Source organism: Panthera pardus, unplaced genomic scaffold (assembly GCF_024362965.1).
Source record: "Panthera pardus isolate Hobbes unplaced genomic scaffold, ASM2436296v1 HiC_scaffold_2, whole genome shotgun sequence".
In the NCBI taxonomy this organism is placed as follows: domain Eukaryota; kingdom Metazoa; phylum Chordata; class Mammalia; order Carnivora; family Felidae; genus Panthera; species Panthera pardus.
Window position 1 is genome coordinate 130059004 of NW_026526765.1, and position 22684 is coordinate 130081687.

Genomic DNA, 22684 nt, shown 5'->3' on the forward strand with positions numbered 1-22684 from the left:
GGGTTTTTAAAATCTAGCCTTCCAACCACATACCGGTCATTTACTGACATCCATATTTGTCAGAGAATTTCGTCCCACGGTACAAAAATTTCTATTATGGAGGGGGAGTGGGGGAATTAATGCGGGTACTGAAAATTTATTTAGACCAGTTTGATTGGAACCCTGATAAATTTTGGCGTCCTGGGTTTAATAAGACTGTAAGGTCATTTTCAAGCCGTGTATTTTTCTTTGGGAAGTGGTTTTCCTCCCATCAAATCCATTTGTGTACAATTCCACTGTAGAATTGCTCTCTCCCTTACGTAATAGACGTTAAGATAAAGCTTAAATCCTTAAATCTTGAGCTTCCCATCATTAGCTCTCACAAAAGGCTAATTCCCGGTGTCTGGGTTCGAGGGTTCAAGGAGCCTGTGGTAAACCCTGAAGGTGGCTGCCCAGAGCCCCTGGCCGAGGTCTTCTCTGCTGGAGGTCATGGCTGTGGAGGGTGTCTTGGGCAGGATTCTCCACCAGCCACGCGCTGTCAAGCTTTGAGCCCACACACCTCGCGGCCTGGCGCGGGCAGGCCCGCGGCTCTGCACTCAAAGTCTAGCCTAGGTCGAACACCTTCCCCGCTGAGGGGGCGACCGAACCCGGACAGGCGCCGGATGGAGGTACAAAACCTTGGAGGCTGAAGAGGGAAGGGCAGGGAAGGGTCGATTGCCCGTGGAGCTCTAAGCATCCCGCTTTGTCGTGGGTGCAGGGAGCCGAAGCCTTCCGCATCGCAAAGTCCCGGGCATCGTAGCCTCAGATAGCAGCAGCCAACGTCACGGAGAAGGACCGTGACCCGAGCGCGTTCCCCCTTCACTTCCCCAACCACCTCTATTCCCCGCCCCTCCCCTCCTTTCCGCGCACACCCCGCCCCGTGAGCTGCCACGTGAGGGAATCCACTCGTTAGCCTATGGGGGCCAGCTCCGCCCCACGCCCCCGCCTTGCCCCCTGCTCTGCGCGCCGCCACGTGATGCGGCTCACCGCCAGCCAATGGACGCCGGTCTTGCCTCGCGCCCCGCCCCGCGCGCCGTGGCCGTTTGAAGTGACTAATTTCTGTCATATGACTGAGGCGCTCATGGGGGTGGCGGGGCGGCTCTAGGAGCGGGGGCCTAGCAATCGCCCTAAGGAACAACCCTGATCTGGCCGTGGTCAGCATGGCCCCTACGCTGTTCCAGAAGCTCTTCAGCAAGAGGAGCGGGCTGGGCGCGCCCGGTCGGGACGCTCGGGACCCAGATTGCGCGTTCAGGTAGGGCGCTGCGGGGCGGGGGGGCGCGGAGCCGATGGCCTTGTGGGCTTGGGGCTCCAGATGTGCAGGGGCCTTCGGTGTTCGTGTCCGCGAGGCATTGCTGCGCGGGTACTTGGACCTGGGCCTCAGTGAGGTGGGGCTGGGCAGCTGGGGACTTGTGCTAGAGGGCTAGAGCGAGGTCCTGCCTCCCCACCACCCCTACTGGCCCCTTCCCCTTCCTCCCGGTCTGTTTGTTTATGTCCTGCCCGACTTCCACGCGCGGCTGTGCCTTCCCCACCGACCACCGCGGCCTGAGCGTAGGGTCCACACTCCTTCCTGGAAGCGAGTAGAGTTGGGAGCGGGCTGGGTTGGATCTCAGCCTCCGTCCTCTGGGCCGAGAAGTTCTCCCCTCCTCCTAGCGACCAAGTCGCCCTCTGGGTGTTCCATTCCCCTTGCTTGCTGTTGTGGAGAGAGCTGCACGTTTTGGGCAACCTTCTGAGGGTAGAAGACTAGAGGAGCAAGTAGGCAAGGTGCCATTCTTTCAGGTTTCTTGGAAACGAATACTGGAGGTGTGCAGTTGCCGGAACGAGCGATCTTAGTGTTATCGAAGGAGAAAGATGAAACCTAAGAGGTTATGGTTACTACTGACTGGACTGATCCAGATGAAGCACGGTCTTAGAATTGACCATCGAATCATCCCGTTAGAATTTACCAAAAATAAGTCTAAAAATTGAAAACGATAGCAAAATCTTTTGTGGTATTACAGGCTTTGTTCATTTTTGGTTGCACTACCTGTTGCTGGCAGAAAAAACTTCGTAGAATTGTAAGATTTAATGTAATAGAAACGTGAATTCAAGGTAAAATTTAGTCTCCAAACCTCATTTGAAGAAGAGGTTATGTCTTTCACATAGCCTTCATGCTTGCTGCGGTGTGGAAACTTGTAAATATAACTGGGCTAAATGTCACGTATCACTCAAACCTGGTAGGACAGCAGAGAGCCCAGTTGTTCAGTAGTAGTAGGAAAAAATGAGAGTCTGTTAAATTTTGCAACAGGCAAAAGTTTGAAATGACTGTACCACACTGGTACAAGGTTTTGATATTCTTAAAATTATTCACTCTCTTTGTAATGCAGGTCACATTATTAAACATTGAGTAATACATGTGGAATTGTAGTATTAAATGGAAAGAAATTCACTGACTTTTAGAGGAAGAAAAATCTCAGTATAGACATTTTGGAAAGGTGTTTATTTAGTAAAAGATGTTTTTCTAGGTTTGGGTCTTTTGCACTTGGAAATAAATGCCTTGCCATGCTCATCTAATAACTTTTAAGAAACTTTTCTTTCCTGATTTTCTTTTGAAAGGTGAAAGTGTAGTCTAGTTAATACTCCATTGAGACATCCAGTAAATCAGGAGTCAGTAGAAAGCAGGTTGAGAATATTATAAAGGTGACACTTGATTAGGCTTTCCATTTCTGGGCAAAGATTGACTTTGGGGTACTCAGGTTTCCAAAGGTCTCAAGTCACTCACTCGTGAAAAAAAATTTTCGTGTCTATTTTTAAAAAATGTAAAGCCTACTATATAGTTGTGTAATAGTATTTTAGAGTTGCCAAAGCACTTTCTCATTAGTTATCTCATGTGATATTTCACAACAACCTTGTGAGATAGAACAAGTAGCAATATAGATAACTATGTGATCCTTTTTCCAGTGGAAGTAAGAATTATGTGTAAGCCCAATAAGTGCAGTACAATTTAGAAATGATTGCTTTTAAAAATAAAATGTGTACAAGTGTAAATGTGAGAAAATGAAAACTAGTTAACATTCACACAGCTAGTAACTTGTAGATCTAGTTAGCCCAGGTATTTTTTTTTAAACAACTTCACTGGGCTATAATTTACATGCAATGAAATTGAGCCACTCTAAGAGCACAGTTCTGTGAATTTTTTTATATGTACACAGTTTTGTACTCACTACCCCAGTGAAGTTTTAGAATACTTCCATCCCCAGAAAGTTCCCTTAAGCCTCTTTGCAGTCCATTCTTAAACTATTGTCACTCAAGGCAGTCCCTTATCTGCTCTAATGACAAAAGGTTTGACTTTTCTAAAATTTCCTATAAATGTGATCATATTGTTTATAGCCTTTTCTGTCTGGCTTGTTTTAAATCAGAGTGATGATTTTGAGATTCATCTAAGTGGCACTTATCAGTAGTTCTTTCTATTTTGTTGCTGAGTAGTATTCCATTGTATGGATGTACCAAAATATGTTTATCCATTCACTACCAACTGGCAAACATTTGGGTTGTTTCCAGATTTGGGTTGTGATGAACAATGCTGCTATGAACATTTGTGTACAAATCTTTATGCAGACATATGTTTTCATATCTCTTGGATGGTTACCTAGGAGTGGGATTGCTGGGTCACATGCTAGGTATACGCTTAACTTTTTAAAAACTTGGGGTGCCTGGGTCGCTTGGTTAGTTGGTCATCCAACTCTCCATCTTGGCTCAGGTCATGGTCTCAGGGTCATGAAATCCAGCCCTGCATCCATCTCTGTCCCAACAGCGTGGAGCCTGCTTGGGAGATTCTCTGTCCTTTCTCTCTCTGCCACTCCCCCACTTGTGCCTATGCACTCTCTCTCTCTTGAAATAAATAAGTGACCTTCAAAAAGGAAAGAAATTTTTTTTAAAAATTGCTAAACTTTTCTGAAGTAATTGTACCATTTTATTTTCCCACCGGCAGTGTGTGAAGGTTACAGTTTCTCTATCCTCTCCAAAAGCTGATATTGCTGGTCTTTCAAAGTTTTTTTTTTTTTTTTGTATTGTAAAAAACACCAACAATATTTACCGTGTTGACCATTTTTGAGTCTTTCTGATTATAGCCATTTTAGTGTATGTAGTGGAATCTTATTGTGGTTTTGATTTGCATTTCCCTAATAACAAATGATGTAACTCAGGTTTTAGAGTAGATTAAAATTTCATTCCAGTATATCATGCTTTCCTTTCTAGAATCCTTTTTTGGTTTTGTTTTGTTTTAGTCAGCTTAAGTTGTTAAATCTGACTTGGACACTGTTAGCCATTGGCAACTAACCATAGTTCAGCGTCTAAGAGTCAGTTTCTAGAGTTAACAATATACAAGGCACAGTGGTAATAAGTCACAGTAGGGCTCTAGGATAGGAGAAACTTGTGATGTGAAGCTTTAGGAGCCTTAAAATATTGTGTGCTTATCTAAGCTTCTTGAGCTGGAGATGAGTGTGAAAAATATCACAGGGATATTATTTCAGTAATTTGTAGAATTAAAACAATAACTTGTTTCATAGTTTGGAGAATTTGGGGAAGAAGTTTCTTTTAGGAAAATGAATAGTTTTATGTTTTCTCCATCACACCACTTTGCAATGGAAGAATTAAGTGTAAGTCCAATAACTATAGTGCATATGAAATGATTGCTTTAATTTAAAAATAAAATTTCTGGGAAGAAGTCTAATTTGGAGAAGAAGTTTGTTTCAGAGCTAAATGTCTGTAGGACATAATTAATGTTTAGTTAAAAAATTCTGTATTTTTGTTTTATTCTTAATATGTGAACTTTTGCTCTTCCTGTCTGTATCAGAAATTCTTACCCTGTTGTAACAATCTCTTAATTGTTCTTTTTTCTGTTCCTCTTGCCTTTCTCCAGACTATTCTCAACGCTTCATCCTTTACAAATGCTAATTCTGATTATGATCAGCATGCAAAGTGTTATAGAATTTAATATCTGCATTACAGAGTTATTTTAAGGATTCAAAGAGATAAGTCATGGTTAAGTACTTAATGCAGTGCTTATTAGCACATGACATTCAGAAACCAGAAGTTGTTGTGCTATGATGATTCCATGTTTATGTGTAAAACCATTCTGTTTGGGCCCAAACTCCTTAAAGTGGCCGTATATTGTGTGGCCTTTGCAAAGTTTCTAGCCTTGACCTTGTTTTTAAATTAACTTAAGGTCATTTTTAAAAACATAGCCATTATTCTATTATTGTAGATATTTCTTAATATTATCTATTCTTAGGCTATATTAATATTTTCTTAGTTGTTTCAGTATGTCTTTTTACAGTGGCTTTGTTTGGATTAGAATCTTTTTTTTTTTTTTTTAAATTTTTTTAACGTTTATTTATTTTTGAGACAGAGAGAGACAGAGCATGAACGGGGGAGGGTCAGAGAGAGAGGGAGACACAGAATCTGAAACAGGCTCCAGGCTCTGAGCAGTCAGCACAGAGCCTGACGCGGGGCTCGAACTCACGGACCGTGAGATCATGACCTGAGCCGAAGTCGGACGCTTAACCGACTGAGCCACCCAGGTGCCCCTGGATTAGAATCTTAAAAGGGTCTGTATATTATATTTGCAGTTACGTTGCTTAAGTAATTTTGATTCTATAACATCCCTCTCACCCTTTTAAAATAGGATTTGTTGCTGAAACTGGGTTATTTTTCCTTTAAAATTTCCCACATTCTTTGTTTGCTTTCTTATGGGTTTCTTTAATTCAGTGCTTCCCAGCAATGTATGTTTTAACCAGTTCCTTACAGGTTATTCTCATGCTCAAGATTGAGGACCACTGCTTTAGCTTATTATCTATTTCCTGAGAACGGGTAGTTAGATACTTTATTAGATTCAGGTCCAGTTTTTTTTTTTTTTTTTTTTTTTTTTTTTTTTTTTTTTTTTTAATAAAAATATCCCATAGATGTTTTTCGTGTACTTCCTTTCCATTAGAATTACATAGTGTCAAGTTGTCCCCCTTTTAGTGATGCTTAGATTGATGAGTAATTTCACATTGTATCAGCCTTGTTTTTCTATTATAAGATTCTCCTTTCCTTAATGGTTTTAGCATCTTTTGTTGATTATTGTCTGAATCCACTATCTTGTTAGGAATTGTGAAATGGTGATATCCTGATTCTTTAATTCTTCCCACATTTATTTCCTGGAAGAGATTTCTCTTACCACCTATTTGGCTACTCTTTGCTATAGGAAAGGTAACATATATTTGATTGTTTGCCTTTATCATTTGTCAGAATAATTTATAATGAATTGTTCGGTGAAAGTTTTCACTTTAATTTTCATTTTTTGTCATAACAAGCTTCTGGATTTTGATGTATTTTAATTCCTTATAGTCCAAATTGTCCCGTATTTGGCCCATAGAAGACTTTTCAAGTTGACTTCTGTGCCCTTGTGCCATGATCTTTTTAATCTTTGATAACTTCTGCTTTCCTTTGGCCTTTTCTTAATCCCCTCTCCCTCTTCTATGATTTTATCACCTTGGACATGTTTTAGATTCTCTGATGTGCTATGATGTCCTATTCTCTGTTCTTGACATAGTCATGTATATCTTTTTTGATTGGCATTTTTTTAGTGATCATCTGGACTTACCCTAATTGTCCTTCCTCCGGGAAGCTTTTTCTGATTTCTCCCAGACTGAGTTGGGTTTCACTGCAGTTTTCTCCCATAGCTTAATGTATTTCCTACTGTGCTATCTGTTAAAATTGTCATTATGTGTCCATATGTCTCTTTTTTGCTTGCTTGTGTTCTCTTCAACTTCAAGGTGGATTTGGAGTTAGAACCCTGTAGAGCCGCCTGTTGGATTGTTTGGGGGAAACAGATACCTAGGTTTCTGCTTGGAGCCTTTAGATTGGTGCCATTTTTTTGAGGAAGAAGATACAAGATTGTAGAGGCATGTTTTGACTAGTGTATCAGCAGCAGCTTTCCCCCCTTATTCTGTATCATAAGGCATGATTTATATTCATCACAGCTCTTTTTACAACTTACCATCCATCTCCCCCAAGTTCACATTGTTGTGCCAATATACAGCACAGTGCCTGAACATATGCTTAGTAAATATTTGTAGAATGTATGTATGAAATAATTTCAAAGGCAGAGGGAGAGTCAAAAGTTCTATTTTGGACATTTGGTCTAGTTTTACTTGCCACTGAGATATCCACTTCGAGATGTCCAGTTGACAGTTCAATGAAGTAAATCGAGAATTCATGGCAGAGGTTGATTCACAATAGAGTTGTGACTGGAGATAGGAATTTGGGTTTATGGTCAATATTAAAACTAAGGGGAGGGATGAGATCATCTAGGAAAAGGTGTAGATTGGGTATTGGAAAGAATAGGGCTTTGCTCTGAAGAAATTTTAAAAGTACAGATGTAGGAGAAGAAAGTCTTTTCTACAGAAGAAAATGGCATGAGAAACCATGGAAAAGCCAGGGGTGTGTGGTGTCAGGAAAGCTCCAAGGGGGAAGTGTTTGAAAAAGGATGGTATGATGAACTCTTTTGTATGCTGGTTGCTGACAGGTCTTGTGAGATGACAAAGAGAAAAGTATCTATTGGATTTGTCATGTTGGAGATAATTAGTGACCTTAATTTTTTTTTTTTTTTTTTTTTTTTTAGATGAGCATGTTTAGGGGAGAAAGATAGATGTGGAGTAAATGAGATGAAAAATGGCTTCACTGCTAACGCTTTTTATTTTTGTAGGCGAAACCTTCTTTAATGCTTTGTTATTTTTTCACTTTCAGTATTCTGATTTTGTGTCACATTTTAAGCTTCTGAAGTTCTTAAGCTGGCTTTTTAATGTCAATGTTTGTAATAATTGCATTTGAGAAATTTTGGTTTTTTTCACTGTGCTTTCTAAATATTTGCTGCATTTACAAGGGCTTTTGTTATTTAAAAAATGCCACTTTTCCAATTGTACCTTTTAATTCTATATTAGAAATAGTAGAAAGTTTTAATATTCTTTACAGAGAATCCTGTGGGATCATACTTTTCTTATTAAAGCGAGAAGCTGAGAATTGTAAGTAATTACATGTTAATGCTCTTTGGCAGCAATATTTGGTCCTAAGAGTCTAACTTTGCAGAGAATTGCAAACATATTTTATTGTTAAGTTGTTTTGCTTTTCTGTCTCTAAGTAGTAGTATTAGATTTATTTTTCAGAACCATGTTTACTGAAGGAAAATAGGTGATTGAAATACAGCTTCAGTATTCAGATTGTAAAACTTGGACCTCAAAGGAACATTTTAAGATAGAGGTGTAGGAAGATCCTGAACTCACCTTTTCTCACTGGACACAGCAAATCTATAGCTACATTTGAAATAACTTCCTCTGGAAAAGTTCTGAAAACCAGACAAACAGTTCTTCCACAGCAAAGAACAAAAGGGCCACATTGAGATGAGTAGGAGAGGCAGAGATAACACTCTTGCCAGAAATCCCGGCCCAGGGGCGCCTGGGTGGCTCAGTCGGTTGAGCGTCCGACTTCAGCTCAGGTCACGATCTCGCGGTCCGTGAGTTCGAGCCCCGCATCAGGCTCTGGGCTGATGGCTCAGAGCCTGGAGCCTGCTTCTGATTCTGTGTTTCCCTCTCTCTCTGCCCCTCCCCCATTCGTGCTCTGTCTCTCTCTGTCTCAAAAATTAAACGTTAAAAAAAAAAAAAAAAGAGAATTAAAAAAAAGAAATCCCGGCCCAGGTACACTGACCTGCAATCAGGAGGGATCTTAAAAATCTTTCCCCTGAGGAGCAAGTGTTTTGTGCTCCACATCAGGTACCCCAACCCTTGGATTCTTCACCATAGAAACAAGTCCCCAAAGTGTAAGACCAGTGGAGACTATGTCCAGGAGAACCATAGAACTGTAGGAAATGGAGAACCTCCTCTTAAAGGTCTTGCAGGCAGACTCACTCACCCTAGGAGCTAGCAAAAAATGAGCAGATTGAAAAGCACCTGGACCATATGTGAAGGAGAAAGTCTTAGTCTTTATTCTTAAAGGGACTGCCAGAAGGGCAGGAATCTGTTGGTACTCTCTCTGGCCACAGAATTGCTGGTGGGTGCTATTTTTGTCTTCTCAGTCTCTCTTGTAAATGCCAGCATTTGTGAGCACCACTTTGGCAATGTCCTAACCTGTTAGTGCAGGTGGGTGTGCTCCACCCCCCATGTGCCATATCACAGTCAGCCTGTAAGCGTCTCACACCCCCTGAGCTGCAGCTGCACTATAGCTGGCTGGGCAAGTACCCTGCCCCTCTGTGCCACAGCTGTCTGGGTAAGTACACCCCACTCCCCACATTGTAGCTGCAGCTTTGTCATATCCAGATGTTGTATTCAGCCCACATGGGGGGGGGCCCGTTAAGTGCCTAGCTCTGGTTGCTGGGTGGAAGGGGGATTGAGCTTCTGGGCCCCACATGTCATTTCTTACAAAAGGCCATTTCTTTAAGACTGTGAGAGGTAGCTATTTCACCTAATGTGAAGAATTAGAATTGGGTAAAATGAATAGACAGAAAAATATGTTCTAGACAAAAGAACAAGACAAAATCTCAGAAAAAGACTTTACTGAGGCGGAGGTAAGTAATCTACTTGATAAAGAGTTCAAAGTAATGGTTATAAATATGATCACTAAACTCAAAAGGGAAATGAATGAACACAGTGAAAACTTCAAAAAATATACAAAATATATTTTGTATAAAATCAAAATATACAAAAAATATACAAAGAAAGGAGCAAAAAGAAGTCACAGAGTTGAAGAATACAGAAACTGAACTGGAAAATATATTAGAGGAGTTTATCATCAAACTGGATGAAGCAGAAGAATGGATCAGTGTGCTAGAAGACAAAGCAACGAAAAGTTACCTAGACAACAGCAAAAAGAATTTTAAAAAGTGAAGATGCCTTAAGGGAACTTTGCAACAACATCAAACAGAATAACATCCATGTTATAGGGATCCTACAAGGAGAGAGAGAAAGGAGCAGAACAATTGCTTGAAGAAATAATGGCTGAAAACTTCCTCATTCTGGGTTAGGAAACAGACACCCAGGCCCAGGAATCCCAGAGAATTCCAAATAAGATAAAGAGATCACACCGAAACACATTATAATTAAAATGTCAAAAGTTAAAGAGAGACTTAAAAGCAGCAAGAGAAAAACAACGCTTTCTATACGAGGGAAACCCCGTAGTACTAGAGGCAGATTTTTCAGCAGAAACTTTCTAGGCTAGAAGAGCATGGTGTGACCTGCTCAAAGTACTGAAGGGAGAAAACATGCAATTAAGAATTCACTACCTAGCAAGGTTATCTTTAAAAAAATTTTTTTTAAATGTTTATTTATTTTGAGGGAGAGAGAGAATGCGAGCAGGGGAGGAGCAGAGAGAGAGGGAGATACAGAATCTGAAGAAGGCTCCAGGCTCTGAGCTGTCAGCACAGAGCCCGATGTGGGGCTTGAACTCACGAATCACGAGATCATGACCTGAGTTGAAGTCGGATGCTTAACTGACTGAGTCACCCGGATGCCCCAAGGTTATATTTTAGAATAGGATTTTTTCCAATAAGCAAAAGCTGATAGAGTTCATTACCAGCAACCAGCTTTATAAGAAATGCTGAAGGGATTTCTTTAAGGGGAAAATAAATGGCTAATTAATTATGATAAAAATTAATGATAAACATAGTAAAGCTAAAATCTCATTGGAAAATATAAATATACAGTAAAGGTAGTGGCTTAATCACATAAAACTAGTATGAATATCAAGAGATGAAACTAAGACTACAATAACTTACTCAGGGATACATAAAATAAAAATGTGTAAGCTGCAATATCAAAAACATAAAACATTGTGGAAGAATAAAAATGTACATTTTTGGAATATATTCAAATGTAAGTTACTATTAACTCAAAATATACTGTTGTATAGAGGATGTTATATGAGAACTTCATGGTAACCACAAAGCAAAACCTTGTAGTAAACGTATAAAAGAAAATGAGAAAGGAATCTAAACATAACAATAAGAAATTATCAAGAAAGTTACCAAGAGTGAAGAAAAAAAGAGAAGAACAGAGAGGAATTACAAAAACAGCCATAAAACAGTTAATAAAATGGCAATAAATACACACCTATCAATAATTACTTTAAGTGTAAATGGACTAATTTACCAACCCGAAGACATAGAGTGGCTCAGAGGATTTTAAAAAAGACTTATCTGTATGCTGCCTATAAGAGACTCACTCCAGAATAAGGACACACAGAGACTGAAAATAGAGGGATGGAAAAAGATATTCCATGCAAATGGAGATGAAAACAAAGCTGATGTAGTTGTCCTTCTATCAAAATGGACTTGAAAACAAAGAATGTAATAAAAGACAGGAGCAATGCATAATGATAAAGTGGTTAATTTAGCAAGAAGATACAGCATTTATAAACATGTATGTGCTTGGTTGGCATAGAAGCACTAAAATATATAAAGCAAATATTGAAAGACTTGATGAGAGAAATTGACCACAGAATAATAGTAGGCAACATTAATACCCCACTTATGTCAATGGATAGATAATCCAGACGATATTGATAAGGAAACATTGGTTTTAAACATGTTAGACCAGATGGACTTAATAGATATATAGAGAGAACATGCCATCCAAAAGTTGCAGAATACACATTCTTGTCAAGTCCACATGAAACATTTTCCAGGATAGATCACATTAGGTCCCAGAACAACTCCGAATAAGTTCAAGAAAATTGAAAGCATATAAGCATTTTTTCAACCACAGTAATATAAAACCAGAAATCAATTACAAGAAGAAAAATGGAAAAACCATAAAAATGTGATTGAGGAAATCAAAGGAGAAATAAAAGAATATCTAGAGACAAATGAAAACCGAAATATGATATACCAAAATCTTTGGGATGCAACAGAAGTGGTTATAGAAGGGAATTTCATAGCAATAAAGACCTGCCTCAAGAAACATGAAAAATCTCAAACAATCTAACTTTACATGTAAAGGAAATAAAAAAAGAACAAGTGATACCCAAGTAAGTAGAAGGAAGGAAATAATAAAGAGCTGAGTGGGTATCAATGAGGTGGAGACAAAAAGACAATAGAAAAGATCAGTGATGCTAAGAACCGGTTCTTTGGAAAGATAAAAATGACAAACATTTAGCTAGACTTCCTAAGAGAAAAAGATGGCTCACATGAATGAAATCAGAAATGAGAGAGAAGTTACAACTGATATTACAGAATGCAAAAAATCAGAAAAAAACTACTGTGAACAATTATACATCAATAAATTGAACAACCTAGAAGAGATGGATAAATCCCTAGAAGCTTACAATCTTCCACTTGGATCCTTGGGCTGTTTCCATATCTTGGCTATTGCAAATAATGCTGCCATAAACAGGGGTGCACGTATCCCTTTGAATTAGTATTTTTTTTTATGCTTTGGGTAAATAACCAGTAGTGCAGTTGTTGGATCATAGGGTAGTTCTATTTTTAACTTTTTGAGGAACCTCTGCTGTTTTCCAGAGTGGCTGAACCAGTTTGCATTCCCCAACACAGTGCAGCAGAGTTCCCCTTTCTCAGCATCATGGCCAACACCTATTGTTTCTTGTGTTGTTGATGTTAGTCATATGACAGGTATGAGGTGATATCTTACTGTTGTTTTGATGTGCATTTCCCTAATGATGAATGATGTTGAGCATCTTTTCATGTGTCTGTTGGCCATCTGTATGTCTCCTTTGGAGAAATGTCTTTTTTTTTTTTTTCAATATATGAAGTTTATTGTCAAATTGGTTTCCATACAACACCCAGTGCTCATCCCAAAAGGTGCCCTCCTCAATACCCATCACCCACCCTCCCCTCCCTCCCACCCCCCATCAACCCTCAGTTTGTTCTCAGTTTTTAACAGTCTCTTATGCTTTGGCTCTCTCCCACTCTAACCTCTTTTTTTTTTTTTTCCTTCCCCTCCCCCATGGGTTTCTGTTAAGTTTCTCAGGATCCACATAAGAGTGAAACCATATGGTATCTGTCTTTCTCTGTATGGCTTATTTCACTTAGCATCACACTCTCCAGTTCCATCCACGTTGCTACAAAAGGCCATATTTCATTCTTTCTCATTGCCACGTAGTACTCCATTGTGTATATAAACCACAAATTCTTTATCCATTCATCAGTTGATGGACATTTAGGCTCTTTCCATAATTTGGCTATTGTTGAGAGTGCCGCTATAAACATTGGGGTACAAGTGCCCCTATGCATCAGCACTCCTGTATCCCTTGGATAAATTCCTAGCAGTGCTATTGCTGGGTCATAGGGTAGGTCTATTTTTAATTTTCTGAGGAACCTCCACACTGTTTTCCAGAGCGGCTGCACCAATTTGCATTCCCACCAACAGTGCAAGAGGGTTCCCGTTTCTCCACATCCTCTCCAGCATCTATAGTCTCCTGATTTGTTCATTTTGGCCACTCTGACTGGCATGAGGTGATATCTGAGTGTGGTTTTGATTTGTATTTCCCTGATAAGGAGCGACGTTGAACATCTTTTCATGTGCCTGTTGGCCATCCGGATGTCTTCTTTAGAGAAGTGTCTATTCATGTTTTCTGCCCATTTCTTCACTGGGTTATTTGTTTTTCGGGTGTGGAGTTTAGTGAGCTCTTTATAGATTTTGGATACTAGCCCTTTGACCAATATGTCATTTGCAAATATCTTTTCCCATTCCGTTGGTTGCCTTTTAGTTTTGTTGGTTGTTTCCTTTGCTGTGCAGAAGCTTTTTATCTTCATAAGGTCCCAGTAATTCATTTTTGCTTTTAATTCCCTTGCCTTTGGGGATGTGTCGAGTAAGAGATTGCTACGGCTGAGGTCAGAGACCTTGCTTTCTCCTCTAGGGTTTTGATGGTTTCCTGTCTCACATTCAGGTCCTTTATCCATTTTGAATTTATTTTTGTGAATGGTGTGAGAAAGTGGTCTAGTTTCAACCTTCTGCATGTTGCTGTCCAGTTCTCCCAGCACCATTTGTTAAAGAGACTGTCTTTTTTCCATTGGATGTTCTTTCCTGCTTTGTCAAAGATGAGTTGGCCATACGTTTGTGGGTCTAGTTCTGGGGTTTCTATTCTATTCCATTGGTCTATGTGTCTGTTTTTGTGCCAATACCATGCTGTCTTGATGATTACAGCTTTGTAGTAGAGGCTAAAGTCTGGGATTGTGATGCCTCCTGCTTTGGTCTTCTTCTTCAGAATTACTTTGGCTATTTGGGGCCTTTTGTGGTTCCATATGAATTTTAGGATTGCTTGTTCTAGTTTCGAGAAGAATGCTGGTGCAATTTTGATTGGGATTGCATTGAATGTGTAGATAGCTTTGGGTAGTATTGACATTTTGACAATATTTATTCTTCCAATCCATGAGCAGGGAATGTCTTTCCATTTCTTTATATCTTCTTTAATTACCTTCATAAGCTTTCTGTAGTTTTCAGCATACAGATCTTTTACATCTTTGGTTAGATTTATTCCTAGGTATTTTATGCTTCTTGGTGCAATTGTGAATGGGATCAGTTTCTTTATTTGTCTTTCTGTTGCTTCATTGTTAGTGTATAAGAATGCAACTGATTTCTGTACATTGATTTTGTATCCTGCAACTTTGCTGAATTCATGTACCAGTTCTAGCAGACTTCTGGTGGAGTCTATCGGATTTTCCATGTATAATATCATGTCATCTGCAAAAAGCAAAAGCTTGACTTCATCTTGGCCAATTTTGATGCCTTTGATTTCCTTTTGTTGTCTGATTGCTGATGCTAGAACTTCCAACACTATGTTAAACAAGAGCAGTGAGAGTGGGCATCCCTGTCGTGTTCCTGATCTCAGGGAAAAAGCTCTCAGTTTTTCCCCGTTGAGGATGATGTTAGCTGTGGGCTTTTCATAAATGGCTTTTATGATCTTTAAGTATGTTCCTTCTATCCCGACTTTCTCAAGGGTTTTTATTAAGAAAGGGTGCTGGATTTTGTCAAAGGCCTTTTCCGCATTGATTGACAGGATCATATGGTTCTTATCTTTTCTTTTATTAATGTGATGTATCACAATGAGTGATTTGCAAATGTTGAACCAGCCCTGCATCCCAGGAATGAATCCCACTTCATCATGGTGAATAATTCTTTTTATATGCTGTTGAATTCGATTTGCTAGTATCTTGTTGAGAATTTTTGCATCCATATTCATCAGGGATATTGGCCTGTAGTTCTCTTTTTCTACTGGGTCTCTGTCTGGTTTAGGAATCAAAGTAATACTGGCTTCATAGAATGAGTCTGGAAGTTTTCCTTCCCTTTCTATTTCTTGGAATAGCTTGAGAAGGATAGGTATTATCTCTGCTTTAAACGTCTGGTAGAACTCCCCTGGGAAGCCATCTGGTCCTGGACTCTTATTTGTTGGGAGATTTTTGATAACCGATTCAATTTCTTCGCTGGTTATGGGTCTGTTCAAGCTTTCTATTTCCTCCTGATTGAGTTTTGGAAGAGTGTGGGTGTTTAGGAATTTGTCCATTTCTTCCAGGTTGTCCAATTTGTTGGCATATAATTTTTCATGGTATTCCCTGATAATTGTTTGTATCTCTGAGGGATTGGTTGTAATAATTCCATTTTCATTCATGATTTTATCCATTTGGGTCCTCTCCTTTTTCTTTTTGAGAAGCCTGGCTAGAGGTTTGTCATTTTTGTTTATTTTTTCAAAAAACCAACTCTTGGTTTTGTTGATCTGCTCTACCGTTTTTTTAGATTCTATATTGTTTATTTCTGCTCTGATCTTTATTATTTCTCTTCTTCTGCTGGGTTTAGGCTGCCTTTGCTGTTCTGCTTCTATTTCCTTTAGGTGTGCTGTTAGATTTTGTATTTTGGGATTTTTCTTGTTTCTTGAGATAGGCCTGGATTGCGATGTATTTTCCTCTCAGGACTGCCTTCGCTGCATCCCAAAGCGTCTGGATTGTTGTATTTTCATTTTTGTTTATTTCCATATATTTTTTAATTTCTTCTCTAATTGCCTGGTTGACCCACTCATTCTTTAGTAGGGTGTTCTTTAACCTCCATGCTTTTGGAGGTTTTCCAGACTTTTTCCTGTGGTTGATTTCAAGCTTCATAGCATTGTGGTCTGAAAGTATGCATGGTATAATTTCAATTCTTGTGAACTTATGAAGGGCTGTTTTGTGACCCAGTATATGATCTGTCTTGGAGAATGTTCCATGTGCACTCGAGAAGAAAGTATATTCTGTTGCTTTGGGATGCAGAGTTCTAAATATATCTGTCAAGTCCATCTGATCCAAGGTATCATTCAGGGCCCTTGTTTCCTTATTGACCGTGTGTCTAGATGATCTATCCATTTCTGTAAGTGGAGTGTTAAAGTCCCCTGCAATGACCACATTCTTATCAATAAGGTTGCTTATGTTTATGAGTAATTGTTTTATATATTTGGGGGCTCCGGTATTCGGCGCCTAGACATTTATAATTGTTAGCTCTTCCTGATGGATAGACCCTGTAATTATTATATAATGCCCTTCTTCATCTCTTGTTACAGCCTTTAATTTAAAATCTAGTTTGTCTGATATAAGTATGGCTACTCCAGCTTTCTTTTGGCTTCCAGTAGCATGATAAATAGTTCTCCATCCCCTCACTCTCAATCTAAAGGTGTCCTCAGATCTAAAATGAGTCTCTTGTAGACAGCAAATAGATGGGTCTTGTTTTTTTATCCATTCTGATACCCTATGTCTTTTGGTTGGCGCATTTAATCCATTTACATTCAGTGTTATTATAGAAAGATACGGGTTTAGAGTCATTGTGATGTCTGTATGTTTTATGCTTGTAGTGATGTCTCTGGTACTTTGTCTCACAGGATCCCCCTTAGGATCTCTTGTAGGGCTGGTTTAGTGGTGACAAATTCCTTCAGTTTTTGTTTGTTTGGGAAGACCTTTATCTCTCCTTCTATTCTAAATGACAGACTTGCTGGATAAAGGATTCTCAGCTGCATATTTTTTCTGTTTAGCACACCGAAGATATCGTGCCAAGCCTTTCTGGCCTGCCAAGTTTCAAAAGAGAGATCAGTCACGAGTCTTATAGGTCTCCCTTTATATGTGAGGGCACGTTTATCCCTTGCTGCTTTCAGAATTTTCTCTTTATCCTTGTATTTTGCCAGTTTCACTATGATATGTCGTGCAGAAGATCGATTCAAGTTACGTCTGAAGGGAGTTCTCTGTGCCTCTTGGATTTCAATGCCTTTTTCCTTCCCCAGTTCAGGGAAGTTCTCAGCTATTATTTCTTCAAGTACCCCTTCAGCACCTTTCTCTCTCTCTTCCTCCTCTGGGATACCAATTATGCGTATATTATTTCTTTTTAGTGTATCACTTAGTTCTCTAATTTTCCCCTCATACTCCTGGATTTTTTTATCTCTCTTTTTCTCAGCTTCCTCTTTTTCCATAACTTTATCTTCTAGTTCACCTATTCTCTCCTCTGCCTCTTCAATCCGAGCCGTCGTCGTTTCCATTTTGTTTTGCATTTCGTTTAAAGCGTTTTTCAGCTCCTCGTGACTGTTCCTTAGTCCCTTGATCTCTGTAGCAAGAGATTCTCTGCTGTCCTGTATACTGTTTTCAAGCCCAGCGATTAATTTTATGACTATTATTCTAAATTCACTTTCTGTTATATTATTTAAATCCTTTTTGATCAGTTCATTAGCTGTTGTTATTTCCTGGAGATTCTTCTGAGGGGAATTCTTCCGTTTGGTCATTTTGGATAGTCCCTGGAGTGGTGGGGACCTGCAGGGCACTTCCCCTGTGCTGTGGTGCATAACTGGAGTTGGTGGGCGGGGCCGCAGTCCGACCTGATGTCTGCCCCCAGCCCACCGCTGGGGCCACAGTCAGACTGGTGTGTGCCTTCTCTTCCCCTCTCCTAGGGGCGGGATTCACTGTGGGGTGGCGTGGCCTGTCTGGGCTACTTGCACACTGCCAGGCTTGTGGTGCTGGGGATCTGGCGTATTAGCTGGGGTGGGTAGGCAAGGTGCACGGGGGCAGGAGGGGCAGGCTTAGCTTGCTTCTCCTTAGGTGATCCACTTCAGGAGGGGCCCTGTGGCACCGGGATGGAGTCAGACCCGCCGGAGGGATGGATCCGCAGAAGCACAGCGTTGGGTATTTGCGTGGAGCAAGCAAGTTCCCTGGCAGGAACTGGCTCCCTTTGGGATTTTGGCTGGGGGATGGGCGAGGGAGATGGCACTGGCGAGGGCCTTTGTTCCCCGCCAAACAGAGCTCTGTCGTTCGGGGGCTCAGCAACTCTCCCTCCCTTTGTCCTCCAGCCTTCCCGCTTTCTGAGCAGAGCTGTTAACTTATGACTTCCCAGACGCTAAGTAGCGCTTGCTGTGGGAACACAGTCCCTCTGGCCCCTCCGCTTTTGCCAGCCAGACTCGGGGTCTCCGCTTGGCCGGCGAGCCGCCCCTCCGCCCCGGCTCCCTCCCGCCAGTCCGTGGAGCGTGCACCACCTCGCCGCCCTTCCTACCCTCTTCCGTGGGCCTCTCGTCTGCGCTTGGCTCCGGAGACTCCGTTCTGCTAATCCTCTGGCGGTTTTCTGGGTTATTTAGGCAGGTGTCGGTGGAATCTAAGTGATCAGCAGGACGCGCGGTGAGCTCAGCGTCCTCCTATGCTGCCATCTTCCGAGACTCGAGAAATGTCTTTTCATGTCTTCTACCTATTTTAAGTTGGATTATTGGTTTTTTGGGTGTTAAGTTTTATAAGTTCTTTATATATTTTGGATGCTAACCCTTTATCACATATGTCATTTGCAAATATCTTCTCGCATTCTGTCACTTGCCTTTTAGGTTTGCTGATTGTTTCCTTAGCTGTTGATTGTTTTGTTGATTGTTTTATTTTTTAAATTATTTTTAATGTTTATTTTTGAGAGAGGGAGAGAGTGCAAGCATGAGCGGGGGAGAGGCAGAGAGGGACAGAGGATCTGAAGTGGGCTCTGCACTGACAGCAGTGAGCCTGGTGTGGGGCTTGAACTCACCAACTGCAAGATTCTAAACCTGAGCTCTAAACCCAGGTGAATAAAAGTGGTGAGAGTAGACCTCCTTGTCTTCTTCCCGAACTTAGAGGAAAAGCTATTTTTCCCTTATTAAGGATGATGGTAACTCTGGGTTTTTTATAGATGGTCTTTATTATGTTGAGGTATGTTTCCTCTAAACCTGTTTTGTTGAGAGTTTTTTTTTTGTTTTGTTTTGTTTTTTTATCACGAATGAATGTTGTACTTTGTCAACTGGTTTTTCTGCATCTATTGTAATGATCATGTGGCTTTTATCGTATCTCCTGTTGATGTGATGTATCACACTCATTGATTAGTGAATATTGAAACACACTTGCAACCCCTTGACTGTGGTGATTTTTAAAATGAATTGTTGAATTTGGTTTGCTGGTGTTTTACTGAGAATTTTTGCATCTATGTTCATTAGGGATATTGGCCTGTAGTTCTCCTTTTTAGTGGTATCTTTTATCTGGTTTTGGTATCCGGGTAATGCTGACCTCAGAATGAATTTGAGAGTTTTCCTTCCTCTTCTAATTTTTGGAAGAGTTTAAGAAGAATAGGTGTTAGCTCTTTTTTATAGCCGTCTAGTCCTGGACTTTTGTTTGTTGGGATTTTTTGTATTACTGACTCAAATTCTTTTCTGGTCATTGGTTGGTTCAATTTTCTGTTTCTTCCTGTTTAAGTTTTGATAGTTTGTATGTTTTTACCCTTTTCTTCTAGGTCATCCAATTTGTTGGCATATAGTTTTTCATAATATTCTCTGTTTTTCTATGGTGTTGGTTATTTCTTCTCTCTCATTTGTGATTTTATTTGAGCCCTTACTCTTTTTCTTGAAAAGTTTGGCTGGAGCTTTATTAATTTTATTGATTTTTTTTTTTCCCAAAGAACCAGCTCCTGGTTTCACTGATCTGTTGTATTGTTATTTTAGTTTCTGTGTGATTTATTTTTGCTCTCATCTTTATTATTTTCTTCATTCTGCTGGTTTTAGGTTTTTTTGTTGTTCTTTTTCTAGTTTGTTGAGGTATAATGTTAAGCTGTGTGTTTGAAATTTTTCTTGCTTCTTAAGGTAGGCCTGTGTTGTATAAACTTCCCTCTTAGAACCACTTTTGCTGCATCCTAGAGGTTTTGGGTTGTTGTGACTTCATTTTTATTTGTTTCCATATTTTTTTTTAATTTCTTCTTTGTTTTTTTGTTGACTCATTCATTGTTTAGTAGCATGTTATTTAACCTTCATGTGTTTGTGATCTTTCTAGATTTTTTTCTTGTGGTTGACTTCTAGTTTCATAGCATTATGGCCAGACAATATGCATGGTATGATTTCAGTCCTCTTTAATTTGTTGAGGTTTGTTTTGCGGGCTAATATGTGATCTGTTCTGGAGAATGTTCTGTGTGTGTTTGAATAAAATGTGTATTATGCTGTTTTGCAATGGAATGTTCTGAATATATTTGTTAAATTCATCTGTTCCAGTGTGTCATTCAGAGCCATTGTTTACTTGTTGATGTTCTGTTTAGATAATCTGTCTATTAATGTAAGCAGGGTGTTAAAGTCCCCTAGCATTATTGTATTATTATCAACTAGTTCCTTTATTTTATTTATTTTTTATTAGCTGTTTTATGTATTTAGGTGCTCCTCTGTTGGTTGAGTGCATTAATATTTACAGTGGTTAGATCTTCTTGTTGGATTATCTTCTTTATTATTATATAGTGTCCTTTTTTGTCTCTTGTTACTGTCTTTGTTTTGAAGTCTATTTTGTTTGATATAAGCCTTGTTACTCTGGTTTCCCTTTGATACATGTTTCCATGATAGATGTTTCTCCATACCCTCACTTTAAATCTGCAGGTGTATATAGTCTAAAATGGGTCTCTTGTAGGCAGCATATAGATGGGTCTTGTTTTTTTTAATCCATTTTATCACCGTGTGTCTTTTGAGGGGAGCATTTAGTCCGTTTACATTCAAAGTAATTATTGCTAGTTATGCATTTATTGCCATATTATTGCTTATTTTGTGGTTTCTGTAGATTTTTTTCATTTCTTGTCTTTATTTCATGGTTTTTTGATTTTTAAGTGATATATTCTGATTGCTTTCATTTTATTCTTTGCATATTTATTAGTGGTTTTTGACAAATGGTTACCGTTAGTTTTTTATATAACCTCTAATGCATATAGCAGTCTATATGATAAGTTGACGGTCATTTAAGTTTGAACCCATTCTTTCCTTTTCTCCCCATGTTTTAAGAGTATGTTATTGTATTTTTTTTTTAATGTTTATTTACTTTTGAGAGAGAGAGAGAGAGAGAGAGCGCTAGCAGGGGAGGGGCAGAGAGAGAGAGGGAGACACAGAATCTGAAACAGGTTCCAGGCTCTGAGCTGTCAGCACAGAACCTGATATGGCGCGTGACCTGAATGGCAAGGAATGGCAAGATCATGACCTGAGCCGAAGTTGGGTGCTTAACCGATTGAGCCACTCAGGTGCTCTTGTTATTGTATTTAAAAAAAATTTTTTTTTACATTTTCTCATTTTTCTTGAGGGAGGGATGGAGGGAGGGATAGGAAGAGAGAGAGAGAGAGAGAGAGAGAGAGAAAGAGAGAGGATGAGTGGGGTAGGGGCAGAGAGCGAGGGAGAGAGAATTCCAAGCAGGCTCCACGCTGTCAGTGAAGAGACTGACACGGGGCTTGAACTTATGAAACATGAGATCATGACCTGAGCTGAGATCAAGAGTCAGATGCCCAACTGACTGAGCCCCCCAGGTGCCCCATATTATATTTTATATCCTTTTTTTTAATGAGTTCCTTGACTGATATTTTTTTTTACAGAAAGAGTAATTCATTTTTACTACTTTTGTGTTTTCTACTTCTATATTGTCACTTTTGGTCTCTTTTCCATTGAAAGAGTCTCTTTTAATATTTCTTGCAGAGCTGGTTTGGTGGTCATGAACTCCTTTGGTTGTTGTTTGAGAAATCTCTCTCTTACTTTATTCTGAATGAAAGCCTTGCTGGCTAGAGTAGCTTTGGTTGCAGATTTTTCCCATTCAGCCTATTGAATATATCATGCCACTCCCTTGTGGCTTGCTAAATTTCTGTTGAGAAATTTCCTCCTAGCCTCATGGGTTTTCCCTTGTAAGTTAAGGCCTCTTTTGTCTTGCTGATTTAAAATTTTTTTCTTTATCACTATATTTTGCAAATTTAATTATAACATGCCTTGGTATGGGTCTGTTTTTGTTGATCCTGTTGGGGGGTTCTCTGTGACGCCTTGATCTGGCTATGTTTCCTTCCCCAGATTATAGCTCTTCTTTAAATAAATTTTCTGCCACCTCCTTTCTCTTTTTCTGGAACTTCTCCTATAACATGAATGTTATTACATGTGGTGGTGTCAACTGAGTTCCCTAAGTCTGTTCTCATTTTGCACAGTTTTTTTCTGTCACTTTTGTTCACCTTGATTACTTTCCATTACCTTGTCTTCTAGGTCACTTATTTATTCTTCTGCTTCTTCCATCCTCCTCTTGATTTCATCAAGCGTGTTTCTCATTTCATTGATTGTGCCCTCTCTCCTGTGTTGTTTTTTTATATCTGTGTTAAGAGTCTCACTCATTTCTTGAATTCTTTTCTGGAGTCCAGTGAGTATTCTTATGATC

At 39.6% G+C, this 22684-nt stretch overlaps 1 protein-coding gene across 3 annotated transcripts in view; it reads left to right on the forward strand.

The window, feature by feature from the left end:
* Window positions 1-1073: 1073 nt before the first annotated feature.
* FNIP1 (folliculin interacting protein 1) overlaps window positions 1074-22684 on the forward strand; it is a 153853-nt gene continuing 132242 nt past the window's right edge. For all 3 annotated transcript variants that reach the window (XM_019422097.2, XM_019422098.2, XM_019422099.2), the window contains exon 1: window positions 1074-1270. In XM_019422097.2, coding sequence (XP_019277642.1) covers window positions 1179-1270 — 92 coding nt within the window. In that variant the 5' untranslated portion in view covers window positions 1074-1178. The remainder of the gene's footprint in view (window positions 1271-22684) is intronic.